Source organism: Helianthus annuus, chromosome 17 (assembly GCF_002127325.2).
Source record: "Helianthus annuus cultivar XRQ/B chromosome 17, HanXRQr2.0-SUNRISE, whole genome shotgun sequence".
Classification (NCBI taxonomy): domain Eukaryota; kingdom Viridiplantae; phylum Streptophyta; class Magnoliopsida; order Asterales; family Asteraceae; genus Helianthus; species Helianthus annuus.
Window position 1 is genome coordinate 24,785,483 of NC_035449.2, and position 19,388 is coordinate 24,804,870.

Consider the following 19,388-nt stretch of genomic DNA (forward strand, 5'->3'; position numbering starts at 1 on the left):
AATAAAAATAATATTAATCTATCCGCTAATTTGACCGTCGGCAACGGTCCTATTGGCTAAAAAAAATCACCATCGGACGTTTAAAAAAGGACGCCCCCAACAATTTTTTTTTCAAAAAAAAAAAAAACGCTCCTATGGGCAGTCAATGGACAGGTTTGTGCGTTTTTTTTTTTGAAAAAACGCCAAAAAACCCCACTAGTGGTCTTAATTAGGGGTGTGCATGCGTCGGTTTGGGTCGGTTTTTACTATTATCCATAACCATAACCGCTAGTTCGGTTATGGAGTTTTGGTAACCATAACCATAACCAAACTTCGGTTATGGATAATCGGTTATGAAGTCGGTTATGAAGTCGGTTTTGGTTAATTTCGGTTAAGTAACCAAGCAAGGTTTGAAATAAATAGGGTTGTGCACGATTTGAACTTAGCTTGAGCCTATTTTATAAGATAACAAAGACTAACTTTTTGGTTAAACTACCAATTTAGAGTTCTTTTTAATAAGGTAATTCTCAAACAAAAACAATTATGGCCATAACACCTTAGTTCTTTATCAAAATAAATGACATCTATATCAAGATCATTTTGTTACTAACATACTTTTATCTTAGTGAAAAACCCTCTATATGGTTTTGTAAAACACAAATCTATTATATAAAGTTAACATCACAACTTCGGTTCGGTTTCAGTTATATTCGGTTAACCAAAGCTTCATAACCATAACCATAACCGATTGAGCGGTTATACAAAGTTTCATAACCATAACCATTGGTTATATTGGTTATCGGTTATTAATGGTTCGGTTATGTCGGTTATAGTTCAGTTATTAGTTATAATGGTTAATTTGTTCACCACTAGTCTTAATTGATTCAAATTGCAATGAAATAGTAAGGGCAAGAAGTCAGGTGTCCTTTTAACTAGGAACACAAATTAATTATGACAAGATACCACATTGCTGCAAATTACACTTTACTACCAAAATAAAACAAAATATGTAACATTTGTGTAATTTATGTAGAATATTTATTTCCTTCTAAAGCAAATAGTTGCCATCATTAATGGTTTCCACGAAAGCTCCAGTTCATCTATTCTTCTTTTGAAATGTTTTATGGTTTACTTCTTTTACAAGGCCATATACTCCCTTTTGATACGTGAAATCTCACCAGTCTTCATTCTCTCCCAATCGCCTCTAAACAAGTTTGCCTTATATTACGATCAAAGGGCCCCACTTGCTCATAACTTTCAAACAAAATAATAATAATAATCAAATACATATTCAACTTCTTGATTTCTCCCCAATCCCGTTCCAGATCTGATCCAATCCGATGAATTAACCCAATTCACTTCTGGGTTTTTCTCATCAAACATCGGATCGAAAAACCCATCAACCAATTGAGATATCTCTACGGATCCCAACTTGTACGCTTACAATATGGGTGTGCAAGAAAATGGGAGTGGGGATGTTGGTCTTTCTAACGTTCCTCTTGGGTCGAAAAACAAGTACAGAAGAATGGATTCTGAGCTGAATGATTACAGTGATGATGATTTGGAAGTTGTACCGTACAAGCAGACACAGCAGGAAAGGAGCTCAAGTACGAGGAAGTATGTGTTTGCGTGTGCTGTCTTTGCATCTCTCAACAATGTTCTTCTTGGTTATGGTACTTTGATCTTTTCTTTTACTGTTTATTAGTTTGTAGCCGACAGGCAAATGTACAACTGTTTTAACTGATGTTACAACCATGCTTCCGGGCTGGGTTTAAGGTTTGACTTTTGTTAATATTTATCGAATTATCGGTAAATGGGTGTTTATTTTGAATAAGAAGATATGACAAAATTTCTAATTTGGAACATGATCTTGATCGAAACTACAAAGATTTATGCGCTTTGGTTGTCAAATGTTTTGTGGCATTGGTCTTTTTAGGTTAAAAATGCCCAACTTTGCCCAATTTTCGGGAATGTTAAATGCGTTGGGATTTCTTGTTAGGTACAACTGTACAAGTGGTGTTGCATATTGTACATCGCTATGATTCCCTATCCGTTTTGTGCTAATTGTGTAGGATTCGTTTTTCCATCAATGTTAGGCATTTTGTGTTTGATAAAACAAATAGATGTAAATTATTAATTATGTAATATTTCATGGGGGAGTTGGGCGGAGTGTCTTGCTTAGGGTGGCTCGACTGTATAAAAAAACAAGTTGTCTGCATTCAAAGGGTCAATTTTCGGGAATGTTAAGGCCCGTTTGCGGTATGTGCATATAATGTATATATGTGTGGGCGCTCGGGGGGAAAAGTAAAAGTCCACTAATTTTAACGTTATTTTACTAATTTCGTGAAAATAACGTTAAAAGTGAGGGATGGTTAATCATGCATCATGTGGTGGCGTTGATAGCCGAAAGACATGAGGGTACATGCACTAATCGGCAGATGTCTCAATTGCTGAGTGTTATGTGCCTTATGTCCAAAGTTTGATGCAAAACTACTATCGAGCCGGGGGTCTCACTGGAAGCAGCCTCTCTATTCCTATGGGGTATAGGTAAGGCTGTCTACATCTTACCCTCCTCAGACCCTACCTTAGCTTTGCTATTGGTGGGATTTAGTGAGTATGATGATAATGATGATGACTAAAGTATACATCATTTTTTTATTATCTTGAATATGGTTTTTCAAGTTTTGGTCATAGCAACATATTAGAAAGTGTCGGGATAAAGAATCTCCGTCGTTTGTCTTTGTGATTCTTTTTTTCTGCATTTCACATATGTGATTTAGGGTTTAACTCTGTTTAATTTTCAGTTTTGACTAGAAGAGAGAAAAATCAGTATATTGGAATGGTTTTCCTTTTAATAAAATTCACACCAACTCTAGTAAGTGTGACTTTGTGCATGTTAGAAATATGTACAAAACATGTGTGTTATCATATCAATTCATCATATTTTTCATGTGTTAGGAACTTGGGTTCTTAAATAAAAGGATATATATATATTTTTTTTTTACTATAAGGGCCCCGATTTTAGAATTCGTTCTGAGCCTCAAAGAAAGGTTAGAGCCAGCCCTGGTGTTGCTTTCCTTATTATATTTGTACCTTGTAACTTCGTATATATTGTGTAGTGTCTTGCTATCCTTTTTAATGACATTGCTGCCGTTTAAAAAAAATCAATGATAGGCATTTGATTAAAGATTTGATTCAAATTTCAGATGTGGGTGTTATGAGTGGAGCAATTATATTCATCCAAGAAGATCTAAAGATCACCGAGTTTCAAGAAGAAATACTCGTCGGAATCTTGAGTGTCATCTCGCTTTTGGGTAGTCTAGGGGGCGGCCGGGCCTCAGATGCCCTCGGTCGAAAATGGACAATGGGAATAGCTGCAATTGTGTTTCAACTTGGTGCACTTATAATGACATTAGCTCCCAGCTTCCAGGTTCTCATGATCGGTCGTCTTCTGGCGGGTGTCGGGATTGGCTTTGGTGTCATGATCGCTCCGGTCTATATCGCGGAGATCTCGCCCACGATATCTCGGGGATCCTTCACTTCATTTCCTGAAATATTTATAAATCTTGGCATTTTGTTAGGGTATGTGTCGAATTATGCGTTTTCGGGCTTTGATGCACACATAAACTGGCGAATAATGCTCGCGGTCGGGATCCTTCCATCCGTGTTTATAGCGTTTGCCTTGTGCATCATCCCGGAATCTCCTAGATGGCTTGTGATGCAAAACAGAATCGATGAAGCGAGATCTGTGTTGCTGAAAACGATTGATGTTGAAGCTGAGGTCGAGGAGAGACTGTCCGAAATTCTGAAGGCTGCTGGAATAGGAACCGAAGCCGGAGAGACTCAAGAAGAGAAAGCTGTTTGGAGGGAGTTACTGAATCCATCTCCTTCACTAAGAAGAATGCTGATCACCGGATTCGGAATCCAATGTTTCCAACAAATCACTGGAATCGACGCGACTGTATACTACAGTCCCGAGATTCTCCAGACCGCGGGAATTGAAGAAAAGTCAAGACTCTTGGCTGCAACAGTGGCTGTTGGGGTGACGAAAACCGCATTTATTTTGGTAGCGATTTTGCTAATCGATAAAGTCGGGAGAAAACCATTACTGTACGTGAGCACAATCGGAATGACCGTTTGTTTATGTGGGTTGGCCATCAGTCTATCGGTTTTCAAAGGATCATCTCTCGGGATAGCATTGGCGATTCTGTCAATATGTGGGAATGTAGCCTTCTTTTCAATAGGAATCGGGCCGGTTTGTTGGGTTATCACATCGGAAATCTTTCCATTACGCCTTCGGGCTCAAGCATCGGCATTGGGGGCAGTAGGGAACAGGGTATGCAGTGGAGTGGTGGCAATGTCATTCCTATCCGTTTCTCGAGCGATTTCAATGGCTGGGACCTTTTTCATTTTCACGGTGATCTCCGGGGTTTCGGTTGCTTTCGTTTACAAGCTGGTACCAGAGACGAAAGGGAAGTCGTTGGAACAAATTGAGTTGCTGTTCCAAAAGGATCGGAACTGGCAAGAAGAGGAAGTTGAGATGTCGGATACTCAACAGTTGGTGCAGCAGAAAAACGCGTCGGTTGACATTTGAGAAAGTAAAATGTTATTGCCACTTTTAGAAAGTTTTACATGTAGCAATGAATTATATACTATATGCATATATAGGGAGTTCAAAGTTGTATATTGATGGTCATGGTCACCTGTTTTTTATTAGTGTTTGTATTGATGTCATAAAAGACTTGAAAAATACATATATTTTTTGTCATTGTTTGCTTTATCTTACAATTGAAATTATAAGATGTGAGTTTTGCTCATAGCTATCTATCTTCTTTACAATAAAGCATCAAGTATATATGTATGTATGTACCCTGTTTTCCACGAGTACGTCTTTAACATCCTCCGGATGCCATAATCGGCTTTGCCTGCTTGGGTCATCAGAATGTTCCTGGCGGATAATATTCCGACCCTAAATTATTCATTTGGATAAACTAATGAGAGACTTTTCCTTGAGAGTTCCTAGTTCACTAGTTGGGAATAATCCACAACTATCAAGTATATCAATCACCTCATCTTTTACCCACCCATTGAAAAAGCAAGCTATCTATTGTATCTTCCCACTCATGTATCATCTTAATTATTAATTAGTTTAGAACCCAAACACTTAAGGGTACCAGGTGTAAAGTAGTATAATGCCTTGCCTTTCTCATTACACAGAACATACATAAATAGTTACAAGGAGAATAGGAAAATATGGAAACAATGGATACAAATCATACAAGTAAATACATTGATTTACAAAATATCAAACCAATAATTATAGAGCATAATTATCGGTTAACACGCCCCCGCAGTTTGAGCCGGAGGAAGCCGAAGGCATAAACTGGATCGAAACCGTTGAAAAAGATGCTTCGGTAATCCTTTCGTGAAGATATCTGCATATTGGTAATCGGCAGGGACGTGAAGAACTTTGACAGCTCCAAGGCGTACCTTTTCGCGGACAAAGTGAATATCCAATTCAATGTGTTTAGTCCGTTGATGCTGAACTGGATTATCGGAGAGGTAAACAGCCGAGATGTTATCACAATAGATAATGGACGCGTGGCGGACAGGGACCGATAATTCAAGTAGTAAGTTACGAACCCAGCTAAGTTCAGCAACGGTGTTTGCCACGCCACGGTATTCAGCTTCTGCACTTGACCTGGAGATGGTAGACTGTCGTTTAGAAGACCAGGAAATCAAGTTGGATCCCAAGAAAACGCAATAGCCGGATGTGGACCGTCTGGAGTCGGGGCACCCACCCCAATCAGCATCTGAGTAGGCTGTCAAGTCAGTGGAGGAGGATGGTGAAAGTAATAAACCGTGGTCAAGGGTGCCCTTAATGTAGCGAAGGATCCGTTTCAGAAACTGAAAGTGTGGTTCCCGAGGAGCATGCATGAATAAACAGACCTGCTGAACAGCATAAGCAATGTCGGGTCTGGTGATGGTGAGATACTGAAGAGCTCCAGCCAGGCTGCGATATAGAGAACCATCAGAAAAAGGAGAACCACTGTCGGCACTAAGTTTAGAGCCGGCTTCGACAGGAGTGGTAGCCGGTTTGCAGGTGGACATGTTTGCACGGGACAAGATATCGGCTGCATAGTTGGACTGAGACAAGAATAACCCGTTGACGTGTTTGGTGACTGCAATACCCAAAAAATGATGTAGAGTCCCGAGATCAGTCATCTTGAATTCAGCAGTGAGAGACTTAATGATGCGTTGCAGCAGGTCATTGTTGGAGGCGGTTAAAATGATGTCATCAACGTATAAAAGTAGATAAGCTATCTGGTCCCGCTGATGATAAATGAAAAGTGATGTATCGCAAACACTGCTCTTGAATCCACAGCGAAGTAAGTAACCTGCAAAACGTTGATACCAGGCCCTGGGGGCTTGTTTTAGACCATATAAAGATTTCTTAAGTTTGCATACATATTTGGGATATTTGGAAGAGGTGAAACCGGGCGGCTGAAACATGTAAACAGTCTCTTTTAGGTGGCCGTGTAAGAACGCATTTTTGACGTCAAGTTGGTGGGTCGACCAACCGCGCGAAACAGCAAGGCTGAGAACGGTGCGAATAGTGGTGGGTTTAACCACCGGACTGAATGTCTCGTCGCAGTCAACACCGACGGTTTGGCTTTTTCCATTTACAACCAACCGAGCCTTGTGCCGTTCTAAGGAACCATCGGCATGGAACTTATGCTTGAAGAGCCACATGCATCGAATGACCGGGGCATCGGGCGGTCGCGGGACAAGTTCCCACGTGTTGTTGGCCAATAGAGCTTCATATTCGTCGGCCATGGCAACCTTCCAGTTTGGGTCAGAGAGAGCGGTGAGATGAGATTTGGGTAGGGGTGACATGGTGAGTGTATTAAGGGAAAAAGGAAGTTTCGGTTTGAAAATACCAGATCGTGACCTGGTTTGCATGGAGTGTGTGGGAGGTTGTGGTGGGTCGGGTAAGACAGGTGGCGGTGGGTTGGGTGGGTTGGGCTGTGAGTGGGCCGGTTGAGGCTGGGTTGGGCCGTAAGGAGGTGGGTTGGGTGAGGTGGGCTGTGAGTGGGCCGGTTGAGGCTGAGTTGGGCCGTAAGGAGGTGGGGATTCGGTGGGTGGGCCGGACGAAGAGGGAGGTGAGTGGGCTGGTGGAATAGGAGAAAAAGGATGGTGGGAGTGTTGGTTGAGGGGAGTGGCGGGTGGGGTGTGGGGGCCGGTTGAAGGCTGTGTAGGTGTGGCGAAGGAGGTTGGGTCAAAAAGCAGTGGGTTAGGGTCAAGGAAGGTATGAGATGGAGGAACGGTGTGGTGGTCGACCATGGGAAAAATGGTTTCGTCAAAAGTGACGTGACGGGAGAAGATTGTCTTACCGGAGGTAAGATCAAGGCACCGATACCCGCGGTAATTTGCTGGGTATCCAAGAAAGAGGCATGCGGTAGATCGGTGGGTAAGCTTGTTTGGACGAGTGGCGGAGGTGTTGGGATAACAAACGCATCCGAAGACACGAAGATGATCATAAGACGGTTCTCGAAGATATAATAGGGACAACGGGGTGCGGTTTTGGTGTAATTTGGTGGGGAGAATGTTGTGTAGATAAGCGGCGGTATGAAGAGCTTCGACCCAAAAATTGGAGGGGAGCGAAGCGTGAGTAAGAAGGGTAAACATGATTTCGTTCAAGCGGCGAATCATGCGCTCCGCCTTGCCATTTTGTTGAGAGGTGTGAGGGCATGAGAACCGAAGTTGAATGCCATGTTGAGAGGTGTAGGTATGAAGGCGCGAATTGTCAAATTCGCCGCCCATGTCACATTGGATGGCTTGTATGGGAAGGCGAAATTGGGCTGTAACAAACTGGTGAAAATGGGTTAGTTTGGAAAACGTTTCAGATTTGAATCGAAGGGGATAAACCCACGTATATTGAGTGTAATCATCGATTATTACCAAGTAATATTTATAACCCGCATGACTTAATAACGGTGATGTCCATAGATCACAATGCAATAAAGAGAAAGGACATAATGAGTACGTAGTAGAATCATTAAATGGCAAACGTTTATGTTTCGACAACTGACAAGCACGACAAAGAGACAAAGTCTTATTTTTATTGCAAGAAATAAAACGGTTCAAACGGAGAAAATCCATGACGGGTTGACCCGGGTGACCGAGTCGGTTATGCCAAAAAGGAGATTCTTGAGTAGTAGCAAAGCAGACGGTGGCGGAAGCTGGTGGGGTGAGCGGGTACAAGTCACTAGAACTGTTGTGGCGGCTCAGGATCGTGCCATCCTTGAAATCCTTCACAGAAAAACCATATGGGTCAAATTCAATCGATGTGTAATTGTCAATATTAAATTGTCGAACAGATATAAGGTTTTTGACAATGTTGGGATTAAAAAGGATATTTTTAAGATGTAAAGGTTTTGAGGCAAAGTTGAGGGTTGAGTGACCCGAGCCCATAACTGGAAGCTTATTGCCATTGCCAACAATTATTGACGCTATTGGTGCAAACGTAGAAAACGTGTCAATATTATTTTTATTTAATGAAACATGAGAAGATGCACCTGTGTCGAAGTTCCACTGGTCAGTACTTTCACCGGAGTCCACTGAGAGTGCATGAACCGCTTCAGCTAGTTGAGTTGGTTCGAGAGGATCGACATCGACAAGGTTAGCTTGAGCCGACCGACGGTTGCCATGATTATTTGGGGACTGAGAAGAGGCCGGAGGGTGCCACGGCTGAGCCCAGTTTTGAGTGGGGTACGGGCACGGGGGAGGAGTCCAGTAAGGGGGTGCCCAAAAAGGGGGGTAGTAGGGTGACTGTTGAGGGTGGTTTGGATATGGGTGTTGTGTATGTGGGCTACGGTTAGGGTGAGGATTTGGGCTGCGATTGTTGGATCGGTATGGGCGATTATTTTGTCTGTTGTTGTATTGGCGGCCCAGGCGATGTTGAGTGGGAGGGTTGTTTGGGCTGTTGTGGTGTGGCGGTGAGTGGTTGTTGGTAGGGGTGTGGAGGTTAGAGTTTGGAGGTGGATGAGGGGATGTGATGGCAGCAGCAACGACCGGGTTTTTGGTGACGGCGTCTCGGGTTTTAAGACGGCCAGCCTCAGAGAGGAGTTGGTCGATGGCATCTTCCCATGATGGCAGGGAGTTGTTGAGTATGGAGGCAATGGTGTCGAATTCGGACGGAAGACCTTTAACGAGATGGAGCACACGTTGTTGGTCGTTCATCGTAAAATCAAGAGCATGAAGCTGGTCGGTTAGGTCGCGAACTTTTTGACAATATTCATCAAGACTCGGCATGGAGGCTAGGGTAAGGTTAGCCAGTTCGTGTTGGATTGCTTGTGCACGGGGGCCTTTGTTATTCACAAAGAGGCGTTTGACCCGTTTCCAAGCATCCAATGCTGTGGATTCATCGGCCATAACACGAACAAGAAGATCGTCCGCGAGAGTTCCGTATATCCACTGTAAAACAATGGAGTCTACGTTCTCCCATTCGGCGAAATCGGCGGAGTCTTTGGCAGGCGATGGCGTACCATCAATGTGGCAGAGCACATTGTACCCTTTGGCATGAAGGGTAAACAGTTTGACCCATAAAGCATACGAGACTTTGGTGCCATCAAGTGTACGAACCTTGTTTTGGATATTCGAAACAGTGTAGACCGGGTGAAGAGGTTTGAAAGTGGCGGCTTCCGGAGTACTTTTATTAGTCATAGTGACAGAGGAGGTGAAGCAAAAAGAACGGGAACAAAGAGGAACAGCCTGATCGAAAACAGGACAAAGGACGGCAGAAAGGGGTGTTCGAGAACAAGCCCTAGAAGGTTGATACCATGTAAAGTAGTATAATGCCTTGCCTTTCTCATTACACAGAACGTACATAAATAGTTACAAGGAGAATAGGAAAATATGGAAACAATGGATACAAATCATACAAGTAAATACATTGATTTACAAAATATCAAACCAATAATTATAGAGCATAATTATCGGTTAACACCAGGATGGCCAGCAGCATAACGAATAACACGGTCTAGAGACTCCTTATGTGCTTCTGTTGGAATGCCATTCTGAAAAGCACAACTGTTGAGGAGTTGGATTGCTTCTTCGTCATTTAACAAAATAAAAGTTTTGGGTCCTGTCAACTAGTTTGTGAGCCACTAGCAATCGCTCGTCTGTGGTCGTGATGATAGTTCTGCTCCCATCACCAAACCAAATAAAGTCTCTAGTTGTTCTCCTGAATCCATGTTATCAAGAACAATTAGAACCTGTATTCGACTTAGCCACGGTTTCATCTTCTTGCAGCCCTCATATTTATCACTGACCTGCACCTTTTCATTTCCTAGAACACTTAAGAGGATTTGTTTTGTAAGAAAACTAGACCCTGGTCCTTTAAAACATCCCAAATATTGTAAACAAAGCAATGGCCATCAAATTGTTCACACATATCGTCAAACACTGCTCTAGCAATTGTTGTCTTGCCTGAGCCTGGCCTTCCTATGATGCCAGCTCCGTGCTCACGTAAGTTAAGTGGCATCACTTTTCTCATGCGATGATCTATTCCAATAATGTTTTCATCGATGCAGTTACTTACGTAATCTAAATCACAAATAACTGTTTCCATGATACTAGTATGCACCTTGCTTCATGCCTGTAAATTAATATGTGTAAATTAGCAATTAGCATATGAAAACTCACAACAACAATTAGTAACCTTTTTTAATGTTTCAAATCATCATTCAGAGTGCGTGTTCTAAGTGATTCTTGAAACCCAGTACCTATTTCGGGTATAATATCATTTGCTTTTATATTGCGAGGTGATGAATAAGTAAGTACTTTATTAACTTATGTTGCATGCCATTGTAATTTACAATTGTTGTTAATTATAGAAACACATAAAAGTTCTGTGGTTTAAGATCGCTAGGAACACATAAAATCAATGAATATACACCCTACTATGTTGGTATTTAGGTTTAAAAAAGGGTCATGCTAATTACACACGCCAAAAATAATTTTCACACCCCTAAGCGCCGCGCTATGGCCAAAGCGGGGCGCTTAGGTCGACAAAAGTTGATACGAGGTTTGACTGACTGACTGACATGCAGAGACATAAAGGTGATACGAGGTTTCAGTTGTCCCGTGAACCCTAAGCGCCGCGCTTTGGTCATAGCGCGGCTCTTCGACCCCAAATGCTCACTTTAAATCCCTGCTCAGACTCGACATTCATCATTCGATTTGTTTTTTGTCGATTTTCTTGGCTCTATTAGTTACATGTTTTGAAAAAACGATGTCGTGGTTAAGCAACTATCTTTTCGGTCAATATTCTGACGAGTCAGTTGTTCCTGATTCTTACGAGGGGACCGCTATTTCTGACTCGTTTGAGAAACCGGTGTCGTCCAACTTGAGGGAGACAGAGGTTGTATCTGGCATTCGTTATCGTGATAACACGGTGAAGCTGGATTTGAATACCCCTGTGGAGGACCCTTACGCACAACAAGGTTATTCGAATTTCGGTTACGGTGGCGAGTATAGCTTTGTACAGCAGGAGTGTTATCCAAACGACAGTTACGGTTGTCAACAGAGCTTACAAGGTTATTCGAATTTCGGTTACGGTGGCGAGCAAAGCTTTGTACAGCAGGAGTGTTATCCAAACCAGAGTTACGGTTGTGAACAGAGCTTTGAACATCAAGTCTATTCGAACCTCGGTGACGATGGTGAGCCGGAGGATGTGTCTGTTGACGAGGAAGGTTGTTACCCGGTTACATTTTCGTTTGATACAACGCAGACCTTTTCGTCACGTAAAGAGTTGGTGCGTTGGGTACAAGACACGGCAAAAGACAATGGTTACCTCATTGTGACTAAGAGGTCGAATAAAAGAGGAGAGAATTACAAGATTTGGTTTCAATGTACTTTTGGTGGGGAGCATAAGAGTATAGCTACACAGAGGAAAACGGGTAGCAAGAAAATAGGCTGCCCGTTCGAGATGATCGGATTTTCGGAATCATCCGGAAGTGTTTGGAGGATCGAGGTGAGGAAGGCGAAGGCGAAGCATAACCACACTCCTATTGAAAACTTCGAGGGTCACGCATATGCGAGAAGGCTTTCTTCGGAGGACAAAAAACTGGTTAAGGAGTTGGCAGAGCAAGATATTCCCAACCAAAGTATCTGGCGAACGCTGACAAAAAACAATCCGGCTAGAAAGCTTATTCCGAAAGATATACACAACGCTGTTCAAAAGATCAACACCGAAAAAAATGTCGGTAAGTCTCCGATGCAAAACCTTGAAAACATTCTTATCGAAAAAAATTACACTTATTACATGCGCACGAATGAGATATCGAACGAAGTTGAAGACGTCTTCTTTGTTCACGAAAAATCATTCACTATGTGGTGTGCCTTCCCGCATGTGCTAATGATTGACGCCACCTACAAAACGAACATGTACAACCTGCCATTTGTTCAGGTCGTAGGCATGACGTCGACAAACAAATCGTTTACGGCTGCTTGTGCGGTAATTTCCGCTGAGAAGTCAGAGAACTACCTATGGGTGTTGCAGAGGATCAAGTCTATGCTGGCAGGATGTATGGAACCGCGCGTGATTCTAACAGACAAGGATTTTGCGCTAATGAACGCGTGTGAACAAGTTTTTCCAAAAGCGCATAAGTATCTTTGTCGGTTCCATATTCAACAAAATATTAATAAGAACAGCAAGAAGAAATTCTCTGACAAGGAGTGGAAATAATTCGTACGTACATTTTGGACATTGTGCGAGTCTACGACCGAGGAAATATACAGGTATAACTTGGAAAACCTTGAAGCACAGCTGAAAGAAGATGACCGTGAACGTGAGTATTTCTTACATAATTATGTTCAAATTTTATATAATAACAAAAACTGACTATTTACGTTTTTTAATTTTAGAGGTTTTTGATTATTTGAAGAAATCCTGGTTGGATCCGGTACCGTGAAAAGTTTGTATCTTGCTGGATTAACAAAACTATCAACTTTCACCAAACTACGACCAACAGGGTTGAGGGCATGCATGCAACATTAAAAAGTCACTTTCCAAGTCATCGCAACACACTGGATAAACTTGTACTGTATGTTGATCATGTTGTTAATAGACAATACGCCGAGATTAGAAGTAGCTTTGAAACAAGCCTCCGAAAAGTGATGACGCACCACAAGAATCAGCCCATGCTTGCATATATTCTCAGAAAGGTTTCAATATATGCGATTGAGCTTTTGAGTATGGAACTAAAACGTAAGGAAGACGGGTTGAGAGCCTACGGTGCAAGCTGTGGTTGCCAACTTTTTACTAGTTGTGGTTTGCCATGTGCCTGTCGTTTAGAAAAGATGAAAAATAACGGTAATTAATATTTTTGACCTTTCTCGGTATGATTTTGCCACCTAATTTGTTTTCATCCACAGGTCAGCAAATCCGGATCACACACATAGACGTGTTCTGGAAGAAGCTTGATTTCAAGCCTGCAAGGAATAACATAGAGGATATCGATGTAGACGCGGAATTTGAAAAATTGAAACAACAGATCGATCCAACACCCCCTCAAGTGAAAAGGAGCTTCTTTGAAAAGTTTCAGCAAATCCTCAATCCAGGGAACAATAACAAAAAACCTCCTGCTGTTCTGAAGAAAACTCGTGGTCGCCCAACATTGAAAACGCAGGAAGAAAGAAAGGTTGAAACCGCTAGAAAAAGCTCTTACATTCCGTCAGAAGAAACTTGGGTCGAGGCCTCAGACGATCTTCCCCGTCACAGCTCGTACATATCACCCGAAGATTCTAGAAGAGAAAAGAATACCAAACCGCTCAACCTACACCCTGATTTCCCGATGATCAAGCTCGGTCCTAAGACGGATATAGCGATCCGCAACTACGCATCTCAGATTCCCAAAGTGATCCATCCATACATCGTTAGAATAAAGGACGTGAAACCAGATGGTCATTGTGGGTTTCGATCGGTGGCTGTTGGGTTAGGAGTGAAACAAAATTCATATTTGATGATCCGGAAACAACTTCTAAAGGAGTTACGTATGAACGAATCGCTTTGGAGGCAGGTTTTCGATCCGGAAAACATAGGACATTATGATGCGCTGGTTACACGGGTCGATTTCAAGGGGGTGGGACGAGCAGGTATTGAAAATTACATGACGATGCCTGAGACGGGGTTTCTTATTGCCCAACGATACGGTGTGATTGTTCACACCTTCGACATTCGTGGGAGCGATACAATTTTCCCTCTGCTGGGCGGGCCAAACGAAGCTGAGCAACCTCCCCTGGTGGTTGCGGTTGTGTTCGTCGACAATGGGCATTTCATACATGTAGAGCTTGGAGGTTGTTATCCAATGCCTCCCCCAAACCTACTCTGGAGAGCGAACAGAACAGAGCGCGCAACAGCCTGGCATACATTATACATGGATCAGATCAATGCGTATGAAATGCTTACGTATCGTCCCCCTGACCTTAATCTAACCCCATATGTTCACGATGTATCTTAAATGTGTAATAATAATCACGTTTGTGTTTGTTCAATATATGCGTTACATCACGTTAAAAACCGAATGTCACCGACACGACCCAATCAGATTCAATACGCACTTGTACGACCCAAATTGACAATATACATCCTAATACTACAATTAATGAAAAAATACGTCATGTTCATGTACGGTAGGCGGCTGATACACATAACACTTCTCACAGGAGTACTTGTGCTTTCAAACCAAAATGATACAAAATAACGGAATAAGACATCACACGTAACCGATTTGATCCGGAACTTGCAGTATAGTCCATATATATTAAAAAATGATGTATAATGGAAAAAACGTAAAATTTAGACTATTTATCGACGCGTTTGTGAATTAAAAACAATTTTAAAAAATTTAAAAAAGGCCCAAAACGCCCCGCTATGGCCATAACGCTACGTTTTGGACACCAAAGCGTCGCGCTATGGCCATAGCGGGGCGCTTCGGTCCGTCGTTATACCTGAAGCGGGGCAGCTTCTCCCCCACTTCACCGAAAAACAAAAAACACACACATAAGGTGCGATTTCACACACTAGAGTCGGATTTCGATTTTTTCAAGCTTTCAACCGCTAAAAGGTAAGATCGAACACCCTTAATCGTTTCGGTATAACCTACATGTTGATTATTGTGTTGATTGAGGCCTTAATCGATCGGGGCTGGTTCTGTTCTTCAAAATGAAGAACCAAAGCGCCGCACCGAGGCCAAAGCGGGGCGCTTTGGTTCATGTTTATTTTTTTTTAATTTGTTATTTGTTTAATTATTATTATTTGTTTAATATTATTTGTTTATTAATATTTGTTTAATATTATTATTTGTTTATTAATATTTGTTTAATATTATTTGTTTATTTAATATTATTATTTGTTTATTTAATATTATTATTTGTTTATTTAATATTATTATTTGTTTATTTAATAGTATTATTTGTTTAATATTATTTGTTTATTTAATATTATTATTTGTTTATTTAATAATATTATTTGTTTAATATTATTTGTTTATTTAATATTATTATTTGTTTATTTAATATTATTATTTGTTTAATATTATTTGTTTAGTTAATATTATATTTTCAACGTGCAGGGATGGATTCCTCCGATGACGAGATTGAGCATATGGAGGCTGAGGGAGAGGTGGGGGACGAGGGAGAGCCGGTATGTCCGTACCTGCAGTTTCCGCAGGGGTCACGGGCGAGGGGGAGATGCGCTAGGTTGCGCACCATAGAGATCGAGGAGCATGTAGGGATAGACTGGGAGCTGCTGACTACCTTGGGAGAGGTCGAGCGGGCGCGTGATATAGTTGGACTAGATACTCCTTGGTCGCGCCTATTTGAGTTAGCGATGGAGGACTCGTACCCTGAGCTTACGGTCGAGTTTCTTTCTACGTTTACATACGCGCCGCATCCGGCGGATTACGTGGAGGACCCGGATTTTCCAGTCCACGAGGTTACATTCCGTCTCGCCGGTCAGCAGTTTCAGATGAGTGTGCGGGAGTTTGCTGTCGTTACAGGTTTGTACACAGAGCCTGAGCTTGATACTGATTTATATACGCAGGCGGTTACGATGATGGAAAGGCAGACGCTTATCAGTTTCTGGAGGGCCATTTCCAGGGCTCCCTTTGGGAAATCCTGGCAAAAGGCCACCACCATTAGAGACCCCTTGTACCGATACCTGCACCATGTTATCGCGTCAACTATCGTGCCGCGGGGTTCCAGCAAGGAGAAGGTCAACCTCAGTGACCTTTTCTTTCTATACTGCCTACTACGCCGCCAGCCCTGCGATCCAGCAGCCAGCCTGGCAGATTACTTTTCTACAGCATACCACCGACAGCTCCGCGGGCAGCTGCACACTGGCTCATACATCACCGCCATTGCACGCTCGCTAGGGATCGTGCCCGAGTATGATCCGCTGCTGTCCGATCCGGTCCCGTCATCCAGGTTGGGCCGCGCGTCAGTATCTAGCATGCAGATCACCCGTACCTTTGATGTCAGTCTGAGGTTCAGGGGTGTTGACGGGCTGATTTGGCAGCCGGAGGTGTTGCCGGAGGTCATCCCGGTTGTTATTGAGGTGAGGCTTGGAGTGTTAGCCCCTCCTGATGTTCAGCAGGCCGCTCGGCAGGCTCAACTACAGGCTCTGGACATCGATCAGGCTCAGGCTCAGGCTCAGCCTATATTCGAGGATCCGGCGCAGGAGGAGCAGGTCGAGGAGATCCCGATACCACCAGTTCAGCCAGCTCCTGAGCCGCCACAGTACCCGCAGCACGTTTACGCTGACCTGCCTTCGGCAGCGCGTGAGGTGGCTCGGGACTTCGACCGGCGCCTCAGACGTCAGGGCGCACGCATTGACTGGATCGTCGAGACGCTCGTTGCTCTACGAGAGCTCGCTGGGTTGCCTCCACTTCCCCTCCCACCGTCCCCACCGCACGAGGATTAGTACCTTAGTTTGTTTGTTTAGTGTTTTGTTATGTATTATGTACTCAGTTGTACCTTTTTGTTTTGTATTGTATGTACAAACTGATATATATATATATATATATGTATTGCAGTTAATCTTCTATTTACTTCACGTTGGTTTTGGATTGTTTACGTTTAATTGTTATGGCTTTCTGTACATTTTATTTAACGTGTTCGTTTTAATTTAACAAAATAAAAAACGTTAAGAACTTATATTATACACATTCTATAAAAATAATGACGTAATGACGTAATTATAAAACAACTATGAATTATATGTAATAAAACTAAAATAAAAATTTTTTCCTCCAAAAATCTCTACCAAAGTAATTCAACCAAAAATCCCTACCAAACTAACCCACATCAACCCCAACCAATCTGTTTAAAATGCACGTCCAAAGCGCCGCGCTATGGCCAAAGCGGGGTGCTTTGGTCTTGGTCAACAGACAAGGACAGACAAGGTCTTTGGTCAGTCCTTGTCTGTTGACCAAGACCAAAGCGCCCCGCTTTGGCCATAGCGCGGCGCTTTGGATGTGCAAAAAGACAAAAGGCGTGTGCGAATAGACCAGGCCTTAAAAAACGTTATTCTAAAGAATTATATAAAAAACATTTATTACCAGTGCGTATATCTATATATACCTACTATGTGCCACCTATCATAATTCTAAGAGAAGATTTTTTTCAGCTTTTTTTTTATTTCACTCGTTTGTATTCACATTTTTTTCATTTAAATTATTTTAAAAACTTAAATTTTCAATGGTATCTGTTGCCCAGAATTGATCTTTGATATATAGAACATGAATAACTTGTATATATAAACTGAATGTTTGAGTACATTTGATGATTACAAATGAAAAATTTAAGCCCTACCTATACTAATCCAACATGTGCGATTGAATAGACATGTCCCTTGCTTGAAGCATTGCGTCTTCTGGAGGCGCTGATTCCTTTAGTGTGTAGGTTATTATCTTTCACTTTGTCGCTTCCGGTCCTCGTACTTGTTACACTAATCTATTTAATTAACAAACTAATCTATCTACTAATTACTTAACAACCCTAGTACTTAGGATCTGAAGGGGTTAGTTCTTCATTTACCCCCTAATCACGAACATCCTTGAGTTATTATAGATCTTGAACTCCGAGTAGTTCACGCATTGTAACAAACTTGACTCTTGCATGCTAGTGCTTTTGTTAATATGTCTGCCCTTTGTAGTTCTCTACTAATGTCTTCCACATTGATGTGTTCATTCTCCACACATTCTCTTATGAAATGATAGCGTGTGTTTTTTCTTCATGAGTGCTATTGCAGAAATATTATCCACCCTTAGTGTTATTTTTTCTTCTTTCCAGTCTATAACTTCACTTAACAACCTTTTAAGCCATAGTTCTTAGCATGTGGCCGCAGTGGCTGCCATGAATTCTGATTCACGTGATGAAAGTACCACTGTTTGTTGCTTTTTTGTGCACTGGGTTAGAGGTGATTCTCCAAAGTAGAATACCAAACCAGTTGTATCTTTTCCTTAGTCTGTGTTAACACCATAACTGCTGTCACTATAACCTGTGATCTTACATCCTCTATGCTTCTTGTAAACGATTCCATGTTCCTTAGTTCCTTTGACGTAACATAGCACTTGCTTGAATGCCTTCAAGTGATGCTCCTTTGGTTCTTGTATGAATTTACTAAGCAGACTGACTGAGTAACATAGATCTAGCCATCCGAGACTTGAAAATATCTATCGCCTTCCTTGAAGTTCCAGTGACAATCAAATCATCAAGGTAGACTCCGACTATCAGTGTAGAAGTATTATTTGTCCTTGTATAGATTGCTTGTTCTAAAATGCACTTCTTTAAGTTAAGCGACTCTAGTGTTTGATCTAACTTCATGTTCCAAGCATGTGGTGCTTGTCTCAATCCATAAGGTGCTTTTGATAGTTTAAACCTTTCCTTCATCTCCTAGCTTTACAAATCTTTCTAGTTATGAGACATAGACCTCCTCCTTGAGATCTCTGTGTAGGCATGCAGACTTAACATTTAAGTGATGTACCTACCAACCTTAATATGCTGCTAAAGCCAACATTAATCTATCCCATGTTGTTGAACGTAACCTTTTGCTACCAGTCTTGCTGTGTGTCTGACGACTTTTCCGTTTGCATTTTTCTTAGTCTTGAATACCCACTTTAATCCTATTACCTTGGGATCTCTTGGCAATTCTGTCAATCTCCAAGTGTTATTCTTGTTTATTGAGTCTAACTCAGCCTTCATTGTCTTAATCCATTTGCTACCAATGGATAGTTCCTTGTAATTTCTTGGCTCTTCTTCAGCAAGTAGTAATTCATGTGGATCTACTTGAATTTCTTCCATCTCATCATATAATTCGTCAAGACTTCTTAGTTGTACTGGAG

General features: G+C 41.9%; 1 protein-coding gene across 1 annotated transcript; it reads left to right on the top strand.

The window, feature by feature from the left end:
- Positions 1–1,002: 1,002 nt before the first annotated feature.
- Positions 1,003–4,781, top strand: LOC110926099 (probable polyol transporter 4). Its single transcript, XM_022169845.2, has 2 exons — positions 1,003–1,652; positions 3,186–4,781. Exons 1-2 carry the CDS (start codon positions 1,427–1,429, stop codon positions 4,571–4,573), a joined length of 1,614 nt encoding a protein of 537 aa, XP_022025537.1. The 5' UTR covers positions 1,003–1,426; the 3' UTR covers positions 4,574–4,781.
- The last annotated feature ends 14,607 nt before the right edge of the window (positions 4,782–19,388 follow it).